Source organism: Microchirus variegatus, assembly GCF_963457635.1.
Source record: "Microchirus variegatus genome assembly, chromosome: 5".
Lineage (NCBI taxonomy): Eukaryota > Metazoa > Chordata > Actinopteri > Pleuronectiformes > Soleidae > Microchirus > Microchirus variegatus.
The window spans coordinates 34,702,426-34,723,663 of NC_139806.1; the positions used below are offsets into that span (position 1 = coordinate 34,702,426).

At 40.8% G+C, this 21,238-nt stretch overlaps 2 protein-coding genes across 3 annotated transcripts; both read left to right on the forward strand.

The window, feature by feature from the left end:
• Positions 1-306: 306 nt before the first annotated feature.
• Positions 307-964, forward strand: jagn1a (jagunal homolog 1a; the record flags this gene model as incomplete). Its single annotated transcript, XM_083890471.1, has 2 exons — positions 307-395; positions 502-964. The coding sequence occupies 2 exons, from the start codon at positions 307-309 to the stop codon at positions 962-964; spliced, it is 552 nt and encodes a 183-aa protein (XP_083746597.1).
• A 1,740-nt stretch (positions 965-2,704) lies between these two features.
• Positions 2,705-21,028, forward strand: tfg (trafficking from ER to golgi regulator). 2 transcript variants are annotated; one of them, XM_083889241.1, is made up of 8 exons: positions 2,705-2,835; positions 5,314-5,528; positions 7,127-7,210; positions 8,054-8,200; positions 9,237-9,404; positions 10,659-10,805; positions 18,111-18,209; positions 19,770-21,028. In XM_083889241.1, exons 2-8 carry the CDS (start codon positions 5,345-5,347, stop codon positions 20,183-20,185), a joined length of 1,245 nt encoding a protein of 414 aa, XP_083745367.1. In that variant the 5' UTR covers positions 2,705-2,835; positions 5,314-5,344; the 3' UTR covers positions 20,186-21,028. The 2 variants fall into 2 exon arrangements, with proteins under 2 accessions (XP_083745367.1, XP_083745368.1); XM_083889242.1 differs by lacking the exon at positions 10,659-10,805.
• The last annotated feature ends 210 nt before the right edge of the window (positions 21,029-21,238 follow it).

The following is a 21,238-nucleotide window of genomic DNA, read 5'->3' on the forward strand; positions in this document are numbered from 1 at the left end:
TCATCCTTTTCAACTACAAACCGAAGCTGTTAAATTTTACCGTTTTAGTTATGGAGGAAAGAAATCCGAAAATATCAGAATAGCTTAAATAAGTATAATTATATGAAAGTAGTTAATCATTGAACTCCAAGTTTGCTGTCTGTGACAGTAAATGTATCCTCTTTGTATTCTGCGTTTCCAACATGTTGCGATGTGCAGTTTTAACTATTTCCTGACATATTAGCGAATAGAACAAAACAATGTCAGTTTCTGCTTTGTTTTCATGTTTTTGGCCTCTGTTTTCTGTGACAGCAGGTTTCTTTCAACATGACGTCACGCGTGGGTCCCAGAGCTGCTGGCACCAATGGGAGTGATTTCAAACGCCGAGAACGGGCCGTCCCAAACTACCAAATGAGGCGAGTTGCTTTTTATCCGTTTCCGACGTTGCTCGTGTCGTGTACCTGCAGCACCGTCTGTGAGGATTTCTTCCAAACCACGATGTTCTGCTCTCTGTTTTTGCAGCGCTAGCCTGAAGTCGGAGGTAAAGAAGCTGAACGTGATCCACCTGCTGATCTGGCTGCTGGTTGCTGCACAGGTGGCCGTCAGCCACTTCAACCTGGTGTCTCATGACGTGGTGTCCATGCCGTACCAGTGGGAGTACCCTTACCTGCTCAGCCTTTTCCCTCTGCTCTGTAGCAGTTTGTCACTCCCAAAGAACAACATCAGTTACTTGGTCATATCCATGATCAGCGCAGGGTTGTTCAACGTGGCACCTCTTATTTACGGCGGGATGGAGATGTTCCCCGTAGCGCAGCAGCTCTACCGCCACGGAAAGGCCTACCGCTTCATTTTCGGCTTCTCCGCGGTGACTGTCATGTACCTCGTCATGGTGGTTGCCGTTCAAGTGCACGCCTGGCAGTTATATTACATGAAAAAGCTGCTCGACTCGTGGTTCAATGCCACTGAGGAGAAAAAGAAGAAATAATAAGTGAAGAAAGATGTGACCATTGGGAAAAAACTGTTTTTATCTACATTTACACCAGACCTTTGAGACTTATTCATGGTTTATTATGTCATCAACATAGAGCACACCTTAGAAAAAAAAAATGTTTTGTTCCCTGACACATACATATACAATAGTGGAAACTGGAACTTTACTAATAATGTGGTTTCTGTCATTATCTCTGTAAAAATTGTTATCATGATTTAAACATAATGGGTGTGGAAGGTTAATAGATAGGTAAATAGTAAATAAATAAATAAATAAGATGAAGGCATTTATTGTTCCAATATTCAGACTTTTCCAAAAGTTTTAAACACTTTTATGTTGTTTTTAATCAACACAGATCGAGGACAACAAATAGGGGCAGTGTAACAGTGTATTCAATGTTTCAATATCTTACTCTTCCTGTACAGTTTGCCTTGAAACATTCAGTACTGAAAGGAAGTTGATTGTCTCGCTGTAGATGTGATGTTTCATCCTTTTTATCTCTACTCTCTCTATGTTGATACTTTTTCCAGAAAGATGCGTTCAGATCATTATAAATAAATGTGGTAATTTCAGTAGCTGTGTGTACTGCTGTTATTAATAAGTTAATGTGTCAACTTTTAATGTGATATGTAATGTAATGTGAAAGGATGTTACATTTTTGCAATGTTTCTCAGCAGCATAACCCAAAAAGTAAAAGGACAGATTTGGATGAAGATGTAGATTATTGTAGATTACAGATTTTGGTAAATTGTAGTTAATCTGGGAAGACTATGGAGATGGAAGTTTGTGCTCTCTGAGTACTTTTCCCCCAATGTGTTTTCAGGTATTGTAAAGTCTGAATGTGATTGGGAAACAGGTGTCTATCTCTCCTTCACTCGCTATACATATATATACACACACATATGTGTATGTATATACGTGTGTACAGTATATAGATAAATACGTAGTAGCCCAAATCACAATTTGGCAACTGGAATACTGCATGTTACTAATTTGCACAAACCCTTTACAGGTATTTCAATAGGTAAAAGGGGCCCGAGAGTGGCATAATGTTTACAATTATGTCAAACCTCCAATGAAACAAGTTATGTTGATGCAAAAATATAGAAGCCCTTTACAGGTATTTCAACAGGTTATGGGGTAAAGGGGGCTAGAGGGCTATGATGTTTAAATTGTGTCATATCGCAACGCAACCAGGTGATTTTGACACAAAAAATATTCCCTCAGCCACAAGGTAGGAACACAAATCACGCTTTGGCGACTGAAATACTGCACATTATTGTTTGCACTCGCCATTTACATGTATTTCAACAGGTAAATGTGTCACGCCTCAATGAAACCAAATGATTTTGAGAGAAATATTCCATCTCTGTCACAAGGTAGGAGCACAAATCACATTTTGGCAACTAAACTAATGCACATTATTATTTGCACAAGCGCAGTAAAAGGAGTGAGGGTGGCAGCACAGTACTGTTATTGGGTAAAAGGGACTGATAAAATTATAATGTTTAAAATATGTCATGGCCCAATAAAACTCTGGAGGAAGACACGGTAGAAGAAGAAGCCTTATTAATATCAAGCCCGCTTTGATCTTCAATCTGAACAGGCAGTAATACATGAATTACTACTATTCTAAGGTGGTGCTTTATTATCATAATGAAATGAGTCAGTCGAACGCACTTTGTACACATGGTTCTGCGGCTGCGCGGAGTGTGAATGCCACGTACTGACTGACGTTGACAGTGTGGAGGACGCTTCTTCCTGATGCTGGCCCGGTTCTGGCTAGGCTAGCTAACTTGGTTTGATTGTCACGGTTTGGGGGGGTGAACCTGTGAAACACGGCGTGGTCAAGTTGACAGTTTCAGGTAAATACGACCATTGGCTCTCACGTCCAATTTAGTTATGTTTTAGATGTAGCCACACAGCCGTTTCTGTGCTCTCACTCTTTGATTGGTTATACTGCTAGCTAGTGAGCTACGTTGCTAGCTAGCTACGTCGCTAGCTACCGCGAGCTTGCTAATGTTATGCGCTAACGCCCAATATAGCTTGCCCAAACAGGTGTCGGGACTGAGTTGTGGGAAGTTTGCAAAGATCCATAACTAATGTGTACTAATTTAAAGGAGAGTGGACTCGACATATTAGTTGACTCTTACCATTTTAGCCTAGCAAGCACTGAACTTAAGCTATTAGCTATATAGCTAGATATATGATTACGCAGGAGAAAATGTCGACCCGTTGTCTAAAAGTGAAATAAAGGCTAAGTCTTTGACCCTACAACTCATGCAACGGTTATTCAATAAAATAATGCCGAGTTATATTGTACGTGTGTAAACATTGTCAGCGCAGTGAAGTGGTTGTCAAACGTTAGCTTTCAGTTCACGGGCCACTGAAACATGACTCTGCGATTGAACAACTTTGCTGTTAGCGTTAGCTTCGATTGCATCGTAACAACGTTTTTAAACGCTCGCGTGTTGTTGGAGTTGGTATCGGCTTATTGCTCGTGTGTTGCCGTCTCCGTTTGTGTGAATGCTAAACGTTAGCTACCGCTCAATCCCTAGCATCCAGTCAATTATTAAGAGTCCGGTGAGGACAAGTAAAAGCCACTGTGTTTCTGTATACAGTAAGTATACTTTTCCAATCAGCCTCGACCCTGAGCAGGGAACGTCACAGTTAATCCAGCTGCTTCCCCACAGCACAGTCAACGAGAAGCATGTTCATTATGTTGAGGGCTGACCGATCATTTATTATAAAAAATCTAATTGTGTGTTAATAGGTGTCATGTTTACCTAATAAATTGGCCCGAGTGACCCATCGCCTTGATGCTGATCGCGCTATAAATACGTTTTTTGTGATACATTTTCGGCCATGTCTTTGTAGGGTTACATGTAATGCAAATAAAAAATGACAATCCGATTGCATAAGGATTAATACATATATATATATATATATTTTTTTAAATAAGACTTTGAATTCCATTTAAAATATGAATGGCATGTGCACCATTGGAGGAAGTTCCATAATCTTTGTTTTTTAAATGCGAGAAGGGGACTGAGGGAATACAGGAAAGCACAATACAGGGTTTTAAGCCATCAGAAATGTGTTGAGGAGCCACTGAGCGCTTTAAATTCTGGACATTTGTAGTTTGGATTGGGTGGAGTTGGATATTTCCATAATATGCAAAATATTGCAATAATCTTACTTGGAAGTGATGCAGATGTGGATGCCAGTTTCTTTTTTTTTCTTTTTTTTCCCTTAACTTTTATTCTGTTATCTAATTGGTTGATATTTTGGGTCAAAGTCTGAAAGTACAGTAACAATCCCTGCCACCTCACGTGTGCTGTGTGACCCTTAGACTGTACATAAACAATGTGATATTCTTATTGAAAAAATTTTGTTTGATCAAATGGTACCTTCAATGACAAAATAAAGCTCACTACAAAATAGTTATAATAATTACATCGTTAGGTCATTGTCATGTTGAAGAAACAATCACATTTTAATCATCAGCAATGCCTCGTACAGCAAACCTTGTCTCCCGAGTCCTGATCTACTTACACAAACCAAGGCCTCAATCTCTTACTGCGAATAATTGACAGTATTTTGTTTATTCCGTGATTGTGGCACACCAGGCTAAAATACACCAGGGCAATTGCATAACCACTCATTTAAGCATCTCATGGTAAACTACTAAACTAATTATATTTATATTACATCTAAAAACCTTTAATATATAAATATATAAACATCTGCTTCAATTGTCTTTCCAAACTAACTTCCTAATTACTAAACCAACACTTTTTTTTACTTGCAAACAGTACATTTTGTCTAAGCTACACAACTACTGTACTGTCACACATCAACCTTGTTTTTCCTGTATTCATCCTGCCTTCCTAATTTGGACAGTGATATCAGCTTTTTGTGAATTATTTGGCTCACTATGCTAATGGTGTGTAGTGCTATTCATGTTGATTGATTGTGAATACTTAAGAGGGAAATGTGATGCCATCCATTTAAAGTAATTTTTGAAGCTTCCACTAGCTAACACAGCCAACGTTGATGCAAAACCCTGTGTAATGCTAGTGTTCGATCTCACTCCTTCACTGATTTTAAATAAATCCCTGCCTAAAATGGCATCAAGGCACATTTTACTTAATTTAAATTTAAAATTTAGATAAATTGAAACTTGTCACCATTTACTGAGTTGCCTTCAACCTGCTCAAACACAATCATTACTTTCCATGAAAAGTTCACGTTTAATCAGTATGTTACGAAATGCTGTCTAAACAACTGAAATAGACCGAAGCATATTATCATGTTGTGAATTTGTTGTTTGTTTTATTCAGACTACCTCGCCTCTGACTGTTGGACTGTACCATGAACGGCCAGCTGGACCTGAGTGGGAAGCTGATCATCAAAGCCCAGTTGGGTGACGACATCAGACGCATTCCCATCCACAATGAAGACATCACTTACGATGAGCTTGTGCTGATGATGCAGCGTGTTTTCAGGGGCAAGCTGCAGAGTAATGATGAAGTTACCATCAAATATAAGGATGAGGGTAAGTCGGGACACAGGCCCCTTTCCCTAATTGGTCTAGAGCAGGGGTCAGCAACCTTTACTATCGAAAGAGCCATTTTTGGCCCATCTCCCCTTAATAAAATTCATTTGGAGCCGCAAAACCTATTTGACCATTAAAATGAAGATAACACAGTGTATAGTTTTATATATAATTATACAATATTCACAGGGATTTGAATCTATCCAAAAGCTTATTTCTAGTAGGGCTGAGCGATTTTATCGATCCTGCGATATAGATCGATTATAGATCGAGCATTTGTAGCAAGTGACCCTTCTTCACACGCTGACATCTCCCTCTTCCTGTTGTTTACTCAGTGAGAGAGAGAAGACTCAAGAAAATAGCGGCGAACATAAGTCCAACACTTTCGTGCTCAAAAGCAGATGTGTGGGAGCACTTTGGGTTTAAAAAGGAGGAAGTAATGCAGTTTTTAGTGCTGCTTTTAGAGTCTTGGCACCGTTTACCAGTTACAAAGTTAAAATGTTAGATTAAGTTGCTATATAAGTAAATGTTGTTTAACCCATTGACGCTGGGAAAGCATTGCCGCACTTCTACCATTGACGCCGGGAGAGCGGCTGCGCGTTTTATTCTCTCATAGACGCCGGTAAAGCGGATACGTCAATTTTCGGGGGTATCAGGGTTCCTCGCGACATTGTTTTGAAATTACTACTCGCGAAAATGGAGGACTTTTTTAGGCGCTTCAGGCCTTTATGGGTTGAATAAAATGTTTTTTAAACTTAAAAAAAATCGTGGAATGTATCAAAACGTGGGTCAAAAATCGTGATACAAATCGAATCGTGAGTTTGTGTATCGTTACAGCCCTAGTACTGTGTATGTGTGCCTCTGTTTTTCCATGTTTAGTGTTACTTTAGAGAGTGTTAATTTTAACAATTGGGACGTCACGTAAACATGACGTAACACGCATATTTTTCCGGTCAGTCATCTTTGGAAACGAGTCACGTGTTAACGCCGTTCATGGCCCAGCACTAATTTTAAGTTGAATGTTTAAAAGCTGTATTTATTGACTGTTTTGGAAAAGCCATGGTACCATGTTTACTTACCTGGTGGCTAGACTGGCTACTTGAAAAATGACATGGAGAAACTTCATCGTGTGCCTCACAACTGAACTGTGCTGACCACATGAGCACGCAAAAGCCCGAAACGTCATTGTGCACGAGCCACGACAGGAGCGGCAAGAGATGGGGAAGAGAAAGCTGTAAAATGCTTTGATATAAATAATTATTTTCTATTGAGCTATAAATGAAAAATAATAATATAAAAGGGGCTTTTATCTGTAATTTAAATCTGTATTTTTTTTTTTCAAAGCTCCAGGGAGCTACTGCAGAGGGGCTTAAGAGCCGTAGGTTGCTGACCCTTCTAGAGTTCTAGAGTGTTGACAGTCATTTCTTATCCTAACGTATTTGTTTTAAGCTATTTTATCACTGTTTATCATCAAAATGACATGCACACTTCACTTGTACACTGTAAACATGTAAAGTCAGTAATTGAAGGAAGTGGACTTTGTTTTGAAGGTAATCATTTGCTATACATCACCTGGAGTAATTTTTCTCTTTTTGCAGATGATGACCTCATCACCATCTTTGACAGCTCTGACCTCTCCTTTGCCATCCAGTGTAGTAGAATACTCAAACTGACTCTGTTTGGTAAGATATTAAATCATTTCCTTTCTGTAGCACCTTCACAGACGAGCACAGTTAAGAAATTCAACTCAACTAGCATCATCATGTTGAGCTGTATAAACAAAAATGTTTCCTACCAGATGTTACAACAACCAGACACTAGAGGGCAGTCCAGTGTAGGTTTCACACTGTCCAAATGAAAGTCATCTGCACTAATTCATTACGGTTATACTGGTTCCTAATCTTAGTTTTAAATATGAACAAGTCCAGCAAATGTTTACAGTCAAACACTTTAGCCTTCTGGATATAAGAAGTCAAGTCGGAGCTTGTTTTTTTCAGGATTGACAATATGTCGCAATATAATTATTGTACTTCCTATTAATATATACAGTATTCAGGACCTACCTCTCTTGATTTTATTTTAAGAAAAACTTGATTTATTAAGTCTATTCAATCAATTTAAATAGAAAATATTTAAATAGAAGTCATAGGATAAAGGTGAAATTGAAAGTGAATTGAAAACTACAATCTCTGGATTTACGGTGTAAGATAAAAGTCTGTAAATGCGTAGCAGCCGTTCGATATGCGATATTGTAAAAATAAAAATAAAAATATGTCCCAAAGTATGTCCCATATTTCGACTGTCAGCTTCCTGTTTGGAAATATGCATGCACAATCTGCAGCTCCTCCGGAAATGCATTCTAGTTGTATTTGTTATTGTATACCAATCCATCTCTTTTCTTCAAGGTTTTAAGATGTAAGAAATAATCAACATTTCTTTCCCATATTATAGATCGATAGAACAACCCTTTTTTCTTTCCCAAACGTGCTCATTCTGGTCCCCTCTGTCCATCTTCCTACCCTTAGTGAACGGTCAGCCGCGGCCTTTGGAGTCCAGCCAGGTGAAGTACCTGCGCAGGGAGCTCATTGAGCTTAGGAATAAAGTCAACAACCTCCTGGACAGTTTGGAGCCCCCCACAGAGCCTGGACTGGCTGCTACAGCACAAGAAAGTGGTAGGTACTCTGCATTATGCAGTAGCTTTCTGCCAGTAGATCAATTTGCAGGTGGGGGCGTTTGTTTGTTTGGCTATTAATTAAAAAAGATCTGCAGTACAGAAATGTCAGAATTGGTGTGGAGCAGTTTTTTGTCAAACAGTAGATTAAACCACAGAACACTTGTAAACTGACATTTATTTTTTAAAGACAAAGTATTGTATTGTTTCAAAATGTATTACTATTGGCTGAACTTTTTAAATGCAGTGTTGCCAACATGGCACATTTGTTGCTGATTTACTGACCCATAATCCAAACAGTTGCTACTTAAATTATTTAAATCCAAAGACCAACTGTTGTGAAACACTCGCTTATTTGTGCATAAAGTTAGGATATTAAGTGAAAAATTACTTTTCAACTCTTAATATCGGCATGTGTGCAAAAAAAAAACTACCTTGCTCGATTTGATCCCCCTATAGGATCTGGCAGATGTGCAAAAAAACACACAGCCAAACCTTTTTTTTTTTTTAAATCCGTTGTTGGGTCTCTTAATCCTGCTGATGGACACTGGACAGCCTCCTCAACAGAAATGATCTGACAGAGTTTTTGAAACCATGTTTTTCCACATGTTTATAATTTTTGTTTTGCGTAAGACGTTGTGTGTTGAATTATACACCACATTTGTATCATTATGGACTACATAAATTACGAGTAGTTCATGGTGATAGTTTGCGGTCATTTGTTTACACACACACATATGCACGGCTTAGGAAAAAATGCACCCCTTGTCCTCATAATTGACCTCAGTCAATGTGAGAAACATGTGTTGTGATATTCCACTAGGTTCTGCTGAACCGGCCATCACATCTAAGTTAAAGCTATAACTTTTTTGCAGTTTAATTCCTACCAAGTGCCCATTCACATACATGTCAGTTTACCACTAGTTCATGTTTTTACTGGGTGTAACATCTGTTATGTTCGTCAATGCATTCCATTATTGCCATATTTCTCCCACTTTTCTATTGCTGTTAAACATTTCTTCTGGTTGTGTTTTTAGAATCGGTCGATGGACGCGAAGGAAAAATGGTGGCGGGAGATCACACAGTAAAACAGGCCACTCCAGTCAGCGCCGCGAGCATGTCGGCCTTTGATCCGCTGAAAAACCAGGACGAGGTCAACAAAAACGTCATCTCTGCTTTTGGCCTCAGTGACGATCAGACACAAGGTATTGTACAGTATCCAACTCCAGACTTAAAAGGTGCTATCTCAAAGTACGTTCGTATCAAAACCAAATGTTTGGTGCAAATCAAAGATGACTATCAGAGAAGACCCTTACATGTGCAGTATGAATTCAATGATTCACCGAAAATGGTGCTTGAAGAGAATGTCCCTAACTTGACCTTGATAACACGACGATCATCCTAATGGCATTTTTCCATTACAGTTCTAGCACTACTCGGCTCGAACTAATTAAATATTAAAGCGGAACTAGACCAGAAGTTCCTATTAACGCTGTTTTTTTGGTGTGTATCTGCGTCATTACCTTGTTTATGAAGCCCTGACGGTTCGAAACAAACAGTTCAGCCATTGCTGAGAACGTTGTGTTTTATTGTAATCTCGGGGCTCAACGAGATCTCTGAAAATCCCGTAAAAGTTACGTAAGCAGCGGTTCTCCTGAACAACCGATCGTCCTGCTCCGGGCACTAGTCTGGGCACATCCGGTTGCGTACATTGAACCGCAGAAGAAGAATAACGTCCGTTGTGGAGGTGTTTCACGAGCAACAGTGTCTTCTGACTCTGGGTCTGACTCCGGTTTAAAGTCATAAAAGGGACTGCGGCGGGGAGTTGTGACAAAGCTATTTTTAAACCGTATTTTTAATCGTTAAAACAATGTTTTGATAATGAGGAGCAGTGCATCCACCGTTCCAGAGGGGGGCGCTGCGCTTCTGAGAACGGATGTGCTGGATAGTACTGGCCAATCACAAGACTCTGTCTTCTGGGGGTGAAAGTTCACTCTGAAATCTCGCAGCAGAAAAACACCGTCAGAAAAGAGGATTTCTATCGGCTCGTTTACAGAAACTAGGAGGTTTTTGACCATAAAAACAAGTTCATATATTTAAGTAGACCTCCATAACTAACATTTATGTGCAACAGGACCACTCTGTCACCTTTAAAATGTGACCTTAACAGACTGCTGGCCACTGATTGGTCAGAGTGTCGTCATGAGTACGCTGTCCGACACAAGAATCAAAACCGGCAAGAGTGTTACAGCAAGCGTACACGTAGGTGGCTGCTGTTCGCAAAAATTCGATGACGAGATGCAGACGTTTCTTTGTTTGGTGCCCGACAAGAGGATTCAGAGAGATATTCTCTAATCTGTAGGCGCAGTATCGGAAGGATCAATTATATGCTTTCTAAATATTTTAATAAAGTCCAAGTTCACAGTCTCAATGTCTCTCCTTCTGTGCTACCTGAGCAGCACCTCCAGCAGTTGCAGCAGAGGAGCGCTCAGGAACTCCTGATAGCATCGCCTCCTCCTCATCTGCGGCCCCTCAGCCAGGAGTTCCCCCCCAACCACAGGCTCCTTATGCTGGAGTACAGCAGGGACCCCCAGCTGGCATTGATGGTGAGACACACATACACACGTCGTTATCCTTAAGACAGTGCGGCATTGTTACTTTTGTTTCAGTCTGAAAACTTTTAAAATACTGCCAGATGTTCTGCTTCTCAGACAGGATTGTTCTCTGCTTTTCATTCTTTGCATTTTACCCACAACAAGACTTTTGAAGGTGTCACATTGCCCAGTGAAGAGGTGATGGGCATTTGATAGACTAAACGATTCGTCTAAGACATTGGTTCTCAAAGTGTGGCCCGGGGGCCAATGGCGGCCCGCAGAAACATTTCTGGCGGCCCCGCAATGAATAACAGTTGATAGTTTTAATCCAGGAGCTACTAAGTTTGTTAAATGTTTATTGGACATTACTGGATACAGACCAATAAGTGTAAACAAAAATACTGGGTATTTACCTGGTTTCTATATGGTGAATTTTAGTATATTATTGGGTTATAAGCTGGTAATAAGCAGGTAGCTACAGCCCCCAATTACTAGCTATTTACCCAGTAAATATATGGTAACAGAAATGTGTTACTTGGTATTAACCTGTAATTAGAAGGTAAGAACAATGGCCAAAATACTGGGTAATTACCCAGTAAATTATAAAGCGTTATTATATTAATGCTTAAATTACATTATATTAACGTTTATATTACTTAACGCTAAACTGTAGAACTGCAATCTGGTCATTAAAATGACTAAAAATGGGATTTCTTTCTGGTTTTTTTTCGGGGTTTTTTTTCCTTTGGCGGCCCTCAGTCCAATGTTGGGTTCCTAAATTGGCCCTCAGGTATCAAAACTTTGAGAACCCCTGGTCTAAGAATAATTGGCTGAATAATTAATGATGAAAATAATACTTAACTGCAGCCCAGAACCAAAAAAGTTAAATGAAATTGAGTAATTAAGTAAAACTTAAAAATATGATAAATAATTATTAATTTCATTATATTGTTCATACGTCCTGTGATAAACCTACTGCATAGCCCTTTCCTTTTTTTGATAACGGTTTTTATACTCCAGGAATATTTGCCACCACTGAGAGTCAGTATATTTCCTTTGTAAGGGAGATTCAATTTCAGTCCAGCAATTTTGACATCCAGGATTAAATACCATACTTTGACAAATGGTTGCAGCACATATTTAAAGCTGCATGTACTAAAAAATCTTATTACCATTTTTGGTTATTGAATTCGTTCTGTTGTTGAAGCAGCAAACGTTCACTGAACGGAGTTTCGTCATGGTGCAATCTTAATCAACACCATATAAGCAAGTTTATCCACGGGATTCACATTTATCCCTCTCGGCTCTCTCCCTCGTTTGTGATTTTTAATTGGATGTGTCAGATCCAAACCAAAGCATGAGATAAAGATAAATGGGCCTGGGATTAGGCGAAAACAAACACGACATGTATTACAAAACCGTCTGTGCACAGAACCACCCCTGCGTGGATGCAGCTGCAGGGTTTGGTTTTCTGTGCCTCGTCTTTTTTTCCATCACTTCTCACTTAACGTTAGGGGAAATCCCTGGCTCGTGTGCCCTTTTGTTGTGAAGGTGAAGCGTTTTATATCGTTAACCACATTGCACTGAGGACACTGGAATGTTTTCAGCAAGTGGTTTGGCTGAGATGATTGTGGAGGAGGTTGCTAGAGTAAAAAAAAACTCAAGATGCCTCATGCTGCACCCTGTGAGAGCTGTAAGTCGCCGTCACACCTGCAACACTATAAATCATTGCACATGTGCGATGAAAACTTTGATTTAACTGGTGGTTTGAGGTTTGGCCTGGTTAGCGGTGCATGTACGATTCACTCCATCAGAGTTAGTTGATCCAGGAGGATGTTTTCGGCATTCCATGCTGCACAACACAACAGAAAGCTGTTCATGCTTCTTTCCCCCCCCCCCCCGTAACACAAGGACGGAGAGAAACAGCACTCTTTGTTGTCTAGTAAGTTACTTGTTCTGTCTGATTTGAGGTTTGATTCTGATGAGGCGATGTATTGATGTCGTCGTGGAGGTCTAAGGATCAGTCCAAGCTCTGTTTGGGTAAAAAAAAGACTGGCAGTCTAGTGTTGCTTACAGCGAGAATGTAAAAGCATGTTTTTGTGGGACTGTAATTATTGCTCGTGCTGCATCAATACGACACTGCATCTGTCTTGCTCTGCAGTGGCGTGCAAGTCCTCGCCGTGTCTTTTTAAAATTATAAACATTTGAAGTTATGAGCTTCAGCTGATTAATTGTAAGTATCTTATTGGACTCTGGAGTGGAATGTTAGACAATAGCCACTAAAAAATGAATTGGACCATATCTTTTTTTCCAGGATGACACAGCGATGTATGAACATGTTATTGTAGCAGTATAACGTTTTTTTCATGCGTTTAATTTTCTTCCTTTTTTTATGATTAATAATATTTAATAACATTTGGACAGATTATGAGTTGAGATACGTTAAACAGAGAAATGTTGGGACTCGCTGGACTAGAGAAGTTAGATGTGAGTATAACTGAAGTTTGACCCTGTGATCGAAACCTAAACCCTGCTGAAGTTTCAGCAGATTTTTTCTACCAGATCCAGGGAGGAGTTCGGCTTTGATTTTGCTGTGGAAGGAGACGAGTAAAAGACTCGTAACATTAGTTATTTTCCGTCGTATAAGCTTTCACCGGGTCGTTCAACTCGTCCAAGCCCAACAGTGGACAGACAGTTCGTCCTCTGTAACGTTCCCTTCACAGTTTACCCCTCTTTGTCTCATCGTTCTTCCATAGCAGCAGATGGTTGGCACAAAAAAAATAATACAACTTCAACTCGCCTGTGTTCCCCTCGCACTGTTCCTCTTTCTGGTCACAGACTGTTTGTCTGGATGACATCCTCAAGGCAAACTACAAAAAACGATTTTGAAGCACGAGAATTTATAAAAGGTAACGCATGCGATTCCCATGCCAGGTGAGCAACGTGTAGCCTTTAAAACGTAGCCTAAAGCTCACTGTAAATGCACGTTTATATTATTTGTTACTACAGGAATAACGCTAACAAGGTTCTTCAGCAGATGGTTAACATTCCAAATCCGTGCGAGACAGACACTGTAAGCATGCACGCGTAACCACGGTTATTATGCGTAATGGTCTTTATCAGATGGGCAGACGAGAATTTGGTGTGAAATATTTATTTAAACATAAGACTATTCTCATGACTCTTCCTGGAGGCATGCGTGGAGGTCAACAGAGCTGCAGCCAATCACTTGTTTGTTCCAGTGAACATCTTTCTCCTCGATTTTTGGGCTTTTCTCCCGGAACACCGCCTGCTCTGCTGTCCTCGACGAGCTCGTGGTCGTTTGCTATGCTCCTAATGGCCAGAGTTTTTGGCTCGCTTGGAATGACTTAAACTCCCAGGTGAAAGGGGTCTAACAGCCACGCATTCTTCCAGTGCTCTTGCGTAACAGTTGTGATGGGGAACAGAGGAGAACAGGAGAAGAAGCCAATTTCACACATGCCTTTTCACATAATAAAGAGAACATTCAAAGTGCTGTCAGTGAGGGTAACAGATGGTTGCCACATCACTTCAGCGCTTATAAAAAGACACCAAAGAGGGGCACGGGTTCAGGCTAAATATATTGTTGTCAAAATGTTTTCCTGACCCGTGCGGCGTACAATGCTAAATATTTAGCCTCAGTGGCTTAGACTAAACAGCAAGTACTCTGAACCCAAAATATAATGACCACTTTTGGCTAACAAGCTGTTGGACCTCGAAACAAAAAAATACACATCTGCGAAAGTTCATAAAATGTTGGCTCTGTTGTGTATACTTATTAAATGAGCCAGCATGGAGTAGTTTCCTTGTAATGCATTATGTGCTGCATTGAATGGTTTCACTTATAAACCACAGGATAGAAAATAATAATAATTATAAGGGTTTTCTTCAGTGTTTAAGTCCATCAACTGTATCTAACGACACCACTTTTACCTGAGCCTGAAAGAATGGTGGTGGTTCCTGTTCCACGCATTTTTCTCGAGCCTCTCTTTCTGTGCTTCTAATATACCATCATTCCAGTTGTCAGCAATTTAATGTAGAACACTAGTTTCCCAGGTCTTTGTGTTTTTTGAACATGCAGGCATCCAGTGGAAAATGTAATGAGCAACATTCTAGTAAGAAGAGAAGTAAGTTTCCATGTTATGTTGCATTATAAAAAGATGAGCAGTTGCTTCGCCATTAAAGCGGAACTAGACCGGAAGTTCCTATTATCGCTGTTCTTTTAGTGTGTATCTGCGTCATTACCTTGTTTATGAAGCCCTGACGGTTCTAAACAAACAGTTCAGCCACTGCTGAGAACGTTGTGTTTTATTGTAATCTCGGGGCTCAACGAGATCACTAAAAATCCCGTAATAGTTACGTAAGCAGCGGTTCTCCTGACCAACCGATCGTCCTGCTCCGGGCACTAGTCCGGGCACATCCGGTTGCTTACATTGAACCGCAGAAGAAGAATAACGTCCGTTGTGGAGGTGTTTCACGAGCAACAGTGTCTTCTGACTCTGGGTCTGACTCCGGTTTAAAGTCATAAAAGGGACTGCGGCGGGGAGTCGTGAAGAAGCTATTTTTAAACACTGTTAAAACAATGTTTTGATAATGAGGAGCAGTGCATCCACTGTTCCAGAGGGGGGCGCTGCGCTTCTGAGAACGGATGTGCGGGATAGTACTGGCCAATCACAAGACTCTGTCTTCTGGGGGTGAAAGTTCACTCTGAAATCTCGCAGCAGAAAAACACCGTCAGAAAAGAGGATTTCTATCGGCTCGTTTATAGCAACTAGAAGGTTTTTGACCATAAAAACAAGTTAATGTATGTAAGTAGACCTCCATAACTAACATTTATGTGCAACAGGACCACTCTATGTGACCTTTAAGCAAATATGTACTGGTTATAGAAGTTATATTCAGATGCAGTTAGTCTCTCAGTCCTATTTGGCTATGTAGAGTCATTCTTAACAAGATGCTATTTAAGTCACATCACAGATGGCAGGAGTTGCATATATGATAGTGATTTTCCTTCACATGTGCAATGTAGACTGTGTGGACTGGTGAAGTCATGAGACGGGTTTCCATTAGGACTGAAAATGTCATGCTTTTTCCTTTTTCAACCATTGGGTTAAATTCAGTCGATACATGGTAGTTGTTTAATTGTCAACAATAAATTATAGAAAGGTTAGTTAGTTAATCGTTGTATGTTAACGGCACGTAAGTTATGTGAGTCTAATAAAAACAACAAGGCGGTTGCGTGAAAAAGGCAGTTGTGTCGCCCTCTGCTGGTATAAGTATGTCCAGAGAAATGACACTCTGATGAAAGCAAACAGATATTGTAGATTAATGAATTAATACAAATAAAAAGCTTAGATTCTTAATGACAATTTACGCACAAAAACCCTGATTGGTACAGTGTTTGTTTGGGTTTTTTTTTTTTTCGCTCGAGGGAACATCGGAAAAGTCGATGTATCCATTTAAAGGTCAGTTTGAGTAAGTGCTGCCAAAACAGATTCAGAAAATAAAGGATGATGTTGAGAGAACGTCGCACAGGAAAAACAACGCAAACAGTGGAAGGATTGTGTGGACATTGAAGAAACCACAACACTCCTCGCATTATTAGATGGAAAGCAGCCGCAAAAACTCTTGGCTCTGTGCTCTTTATGTCATCGTGTTGCACCTTCTTATCTGTGCTGAACTGTGCTCACCATAGTTAACCAACTACTATTTGATCAACAGCTGTGGATGAAATCACACATAAATGTGATTTTTTTTTTTTACTTTTACTGTGTTTTTAAATATTCTGTTAAACTTTTTTTGTGTGTTTTAATGGGAACCAGGCTATAGTTACAGTGGAACAGGGAGTTGTTGTAAACAACTGTCTGGAGCTGCAGGGCACAAGCTATTGATAGAGGAACACCATCATCTTTTAGCGATGATGGTTCTTCTTATAGCATCCTATTAGTAGAAACATGTGTGTCAGTGGATTGCCCTTTTTTTCTTTGTATGTGTGTTTACTGTTCAGCCTCTGCCCCTGAGCCCTCAGACATTTGGCACTATTTACTGTAGTTATATGGAAACGGTTGCATCTGTTTTCACTGAAGTAGTTGTGCTTTATTTGTTCTAGCTGAAAAATAGATCGATTAATCGAATATTTGTTTCAGCCCTAGTTATGTTATTTACAGGTGACATAGAGTGGTCCTGTTGCACATAAATGTTAGTTATGGAGGTCTACTTACATATATTAACTTGTTTTTATGGTCAAAAACCTCCTAGTTGCTGTAAACGAGCCGATAGAAATCCTCTTTTCTGACGGTGTTTTTCTGCTGCGAGATTTCAGAGTGAACTTTCACCCCCAGAAGACAGAGTCTTGTGATTGGCCAGTACTATCCAGCACATCTGTTCTCAGAAGCGCAGCGCCCCCCTCTGGAACGGTGGATGTACTGCTACTCATTATCAAAACAATAGCTTCTTCACGACTCCCCGCCGCAGTCCCTTTTTAGACCTTAAACCGGAGTCAGACCCAGAGTCAGAAGACACTGTTGCTCGTGAAACACCTCCACAATGGACGTAATTCTTCTTCTGCGGTTCAATGTACGCAATACGCGGATGTACCCGGACTAGTGCCCGGAGCAGGACGATCGGTTGTTCAGGAGAACCGCTGCTTACGTAACTATTACGGGATTTTCAGTGATCTCGTTGAGCCCCTAGATTATAATAAAACACAACGTTCTAAGCAATGGCTGAACTGTTTGTTTAGAACCTTCAGGGCTTCATAAACAAGGTAATGACGCAGATACACACCAAAAAAACAGCGTTATTAGGAACTTCCGGTCTAGTTCTGCTTTAAAATAAATAAAAATAATAATAATTTCCAAGTGCAACCAAAAAGCCTTCAATATGAAGTTGCTCTTACATTCATGAAATGCGTCCATTTCTCCAAAACACAGATCGTATTAATTTCTCCAAACTAATTTTGTCAGTATACGCTCTATGGAAGTAGCCTCTTTACATCTCCAGGCTGCTTAAGGTGGTGACAGCTACAGTTGAGCTCTTGCGTATGAGCTCAATGTACTTGTGAGAGCAAGAGCCTGTGAAGACGATTCAACTGTAATGTTTTAATTCTTCTTTGTCTATTATACCAAACGGCTGCACGTGCAAAGAAGAATTAAACAATTTGATGACATCAAGATTTGAATAAATTATTGTAGCTCACCTGTATGAGAAATATTTGAAATCAAAGGTAAAATTGGGCCATCAGATGTAATTGAGTTTCGTTTCTTGTGTTCTGATTTTTGCTTGTCCTGGTCCGTTCAGGTCAGGTGTACCAGCAGTACCAGGCCCCAGGTGGATACCAGCAACCAGGTGCCCCGCCCCAGCAGCAGCAGCAGCAGCAGTATGGTATGCAGTATCCTGGTAAGAGTAAACATGGTCAGGATTTTAAAAGTCCAGTTTGCAAGATTTGGTTGGGTTATTACACACAATTATGTCTTGCTTTTAAGGAGCGACAGAGAAACAAACCAGAATGTGCATTTTGAAACAGAAGCTTACTACACAAACTCTTTAATCAATCAGTCTTTATTTGTATAGCCCACAGTTTACAAAACATAGTTTGTCTCCTGACCTCATGCCGTTCACTGGTGTCAGCAGAACTGTAAGAGATTACAAATCAGTTATACATGTAGTTTTATGGGCTACATGTCGTGGGGGGACATCGGGTAAGTGGTGAGGGTTGAGAAATCGCGGACGCTATGTTAAAGAGGTAGATTTTCAGTCTCACCTTAAAGGCGGAGACAGTCAGACTCTCTGACTGAAAGTGGGAGTTGGTTTCACAGCAGAGGAGCCTGGTAGCTAAATGTTCTACTGCCGATTCTACTTTTATTTATTTTAGGAATAACCAGTAGACCTGAGTTCAGGGAGTGGAACAGTCTATTACATTGGTTCTCAAAGTGCGGCCCGGGGGCCAATGGCGGCCCGCAGAAACATTTCTGGCGGCCCCGCAATGAATTACAGTTGATAGTTTTAATCCAGGAGCTACTAAGCTTGTTAAATGTTTATTGGACATTACTGGATACAGACCAATAAGTGTAAACAAAAATACTGGGTATTTACCTGGTTTCTATATGGTGAATTTTAGTGTATTATTGGGTTATAAGCTGGTAATAAGCAGGTAGCTACAGCCCCCAATTACTAGCTATTTACCCAGTAAATATATGGTAACAGAAATGTGTTACTTGGTATTAACCTGTAATTAGAAGGTAAGAACAATGGCCAAAATACTGGGTAATTACACGGTAAATTATAAAGCGTTATTATATTAATGCTTAAATTACATTATATTAACGCTTATATTACTTAACGCTAAACTGTAGAACTGCAATCTGGTCATTAAAATGATTACAAATGGGATTTATTTCTGTTTTATTTTCATTTTTTTTTCCTTTGGCGGCCCTCAGTCCAATGTTGGGTTCCTAAATTGGCCCTCAGGTATCAAAACTTTGAGAACCCCTGCTCTATTGGGTTGATATAAAGTGATTAAATCGCAAATACATGAAGGTGCTTGATTATTCAGGGTCTTGTATGTGAGTAGAAGTATTTTTAAAATCTATTCTACTTTTTACTGGGAGCCAGTGTAGAGAAGCCAAGACGGGAGTTAAATGATCACGTCTTCTGGTTCCAGTCAGTATCCGTGCTGCTGCGTTCTGGACCAGTTGAAGGCTTCTCAGGGACTTACTAGGACATCCTGACATTAAGGAGTTACAGTAATCCAGCCTCGGGGTTATAAAGGTGTGGATTAGTTTCTCAGGCGTGGATTAGTTTCTCCGTTAATTTGTTCCAGTCTGCAGTCTAACCATTAGGTCACTAATTCCTACGCCTTGGACCTTTTTAAAGGAATAAAAATGAGCTGTTTTCATATGAATCAATTGGCCTTGCTTTCTGTCAACAGCAAATTAAATGACTTTCTCTCTCCCACAGCAGGATATAGTCCTCAGCCCGGAGCTCCTCAGCCTGGCCCACCGCAGCCGCAGCAGCAGCAGCAGTTTCAGAACTACGCTCCTCCCTCCTCCCAGGCTCCTACCCCCGGCCCAGCCCCACCTCCGGCCCCAGCCCCTGGCTTCCAAGGTGGCCAGCAACCACCCCATCCATCTCAGGGAGCCCAGCAATATCCACCAGGAGCCTTCCCTCCCCAAAACTATACCTCCCAGGCCTCGCAGCCTGCTAACTACAGCCTGCCGCCCAACTCCCAGCCTGCCTCAGCAGCGTATCAACCCCGCCAGGGGTACAACGTACCTCCGGGCAGCACCCCTCCACCAGGAGCTGCTAACCCGTACGCCCGCAACCGCCCCCCCTACGGCCAGGGCTACACTCAGCCGGGCCCTGGATACCGGTAAAAGGGGACAGATGATGCTACTGATCCTCACACAACCCCCTTAACCCCCTACCTTCTGTGTGTGGCTCCAGCTGTTTTTGAGTGTGTGCAGGAAACATTGTTTCACTGCTCTACATTCCCCTCTCTGGCAAATATCATGTCCAAATATGAAACAAGCAAGCCCCCCCCACCCTCTCCCCCACCTTCCCCCCCACCTTCCCTGGTCTAATGGTCGGTGTTTGTATGTCGTCTCTTCACGCACCTCTGTGTCCAGACCTCTGCTCGTACGTTTCATGATTATTTTTACCGATCGTTGTAACCATGTAATCTTCTGCAGTCTTGTCCGCACACACCTGTGAGACCAAAACGGGCTGTTGCGCAAACTGCGACTAGTTCTTTTTCATGGTAACACTTCATGTTTGCGAGTGAGATCAGCGCCCACATCCTCCATTTGTGTCCGTGGCAACCGTCTCAACTGTCTGTGTTGGGTTTTTCCGTGTGTAGTTGCATTCATAAGACACTTATCGAATTGAAAAAAATGACCCCTTTGTCACTTTAGTTTTTCTTGAGTTGATCAATTTTTACCACCGTGTCGGTATTAATAATAAGTCGGTGAAACTGCCCCCGCGTTGGGAACACTAGCTAAATGATGCATTGTGGGAGGTGTAGATCCCAGTGTGAGTGATGAAGGAGGCTTTCTTTTGTTCAGCATATTTTATCTCCTCCAATAAAAGCTTGTTATTCCTCTTTTCTCTGCTCACTGGTTTTTACTAATATATCAAAGTCCACCTTCGAACGAGATTAGTTGTTTATGTATAAACTGTAACATTTTTTTTCTTGAACCCTAATAAATGATTGAGACCCAGCTAGAGACCTTTTTATCTTTTTGTTATGTGTTGTACTTGGCAGTGTTTGTCTCGTCGTCTCTCTCTTCCCTCTGCGAGTTCTGAGTTCATGTTTTTGTTAAGTTTGGCCTCGCTCTTCCTTTTCCCCTCATGTGACTTTGGAAAACTGCGGTAATGGCTGGTACTACTACTTTGTTTTCGTTCCTGTGGGTTGTGGCGAAACGGGGGAC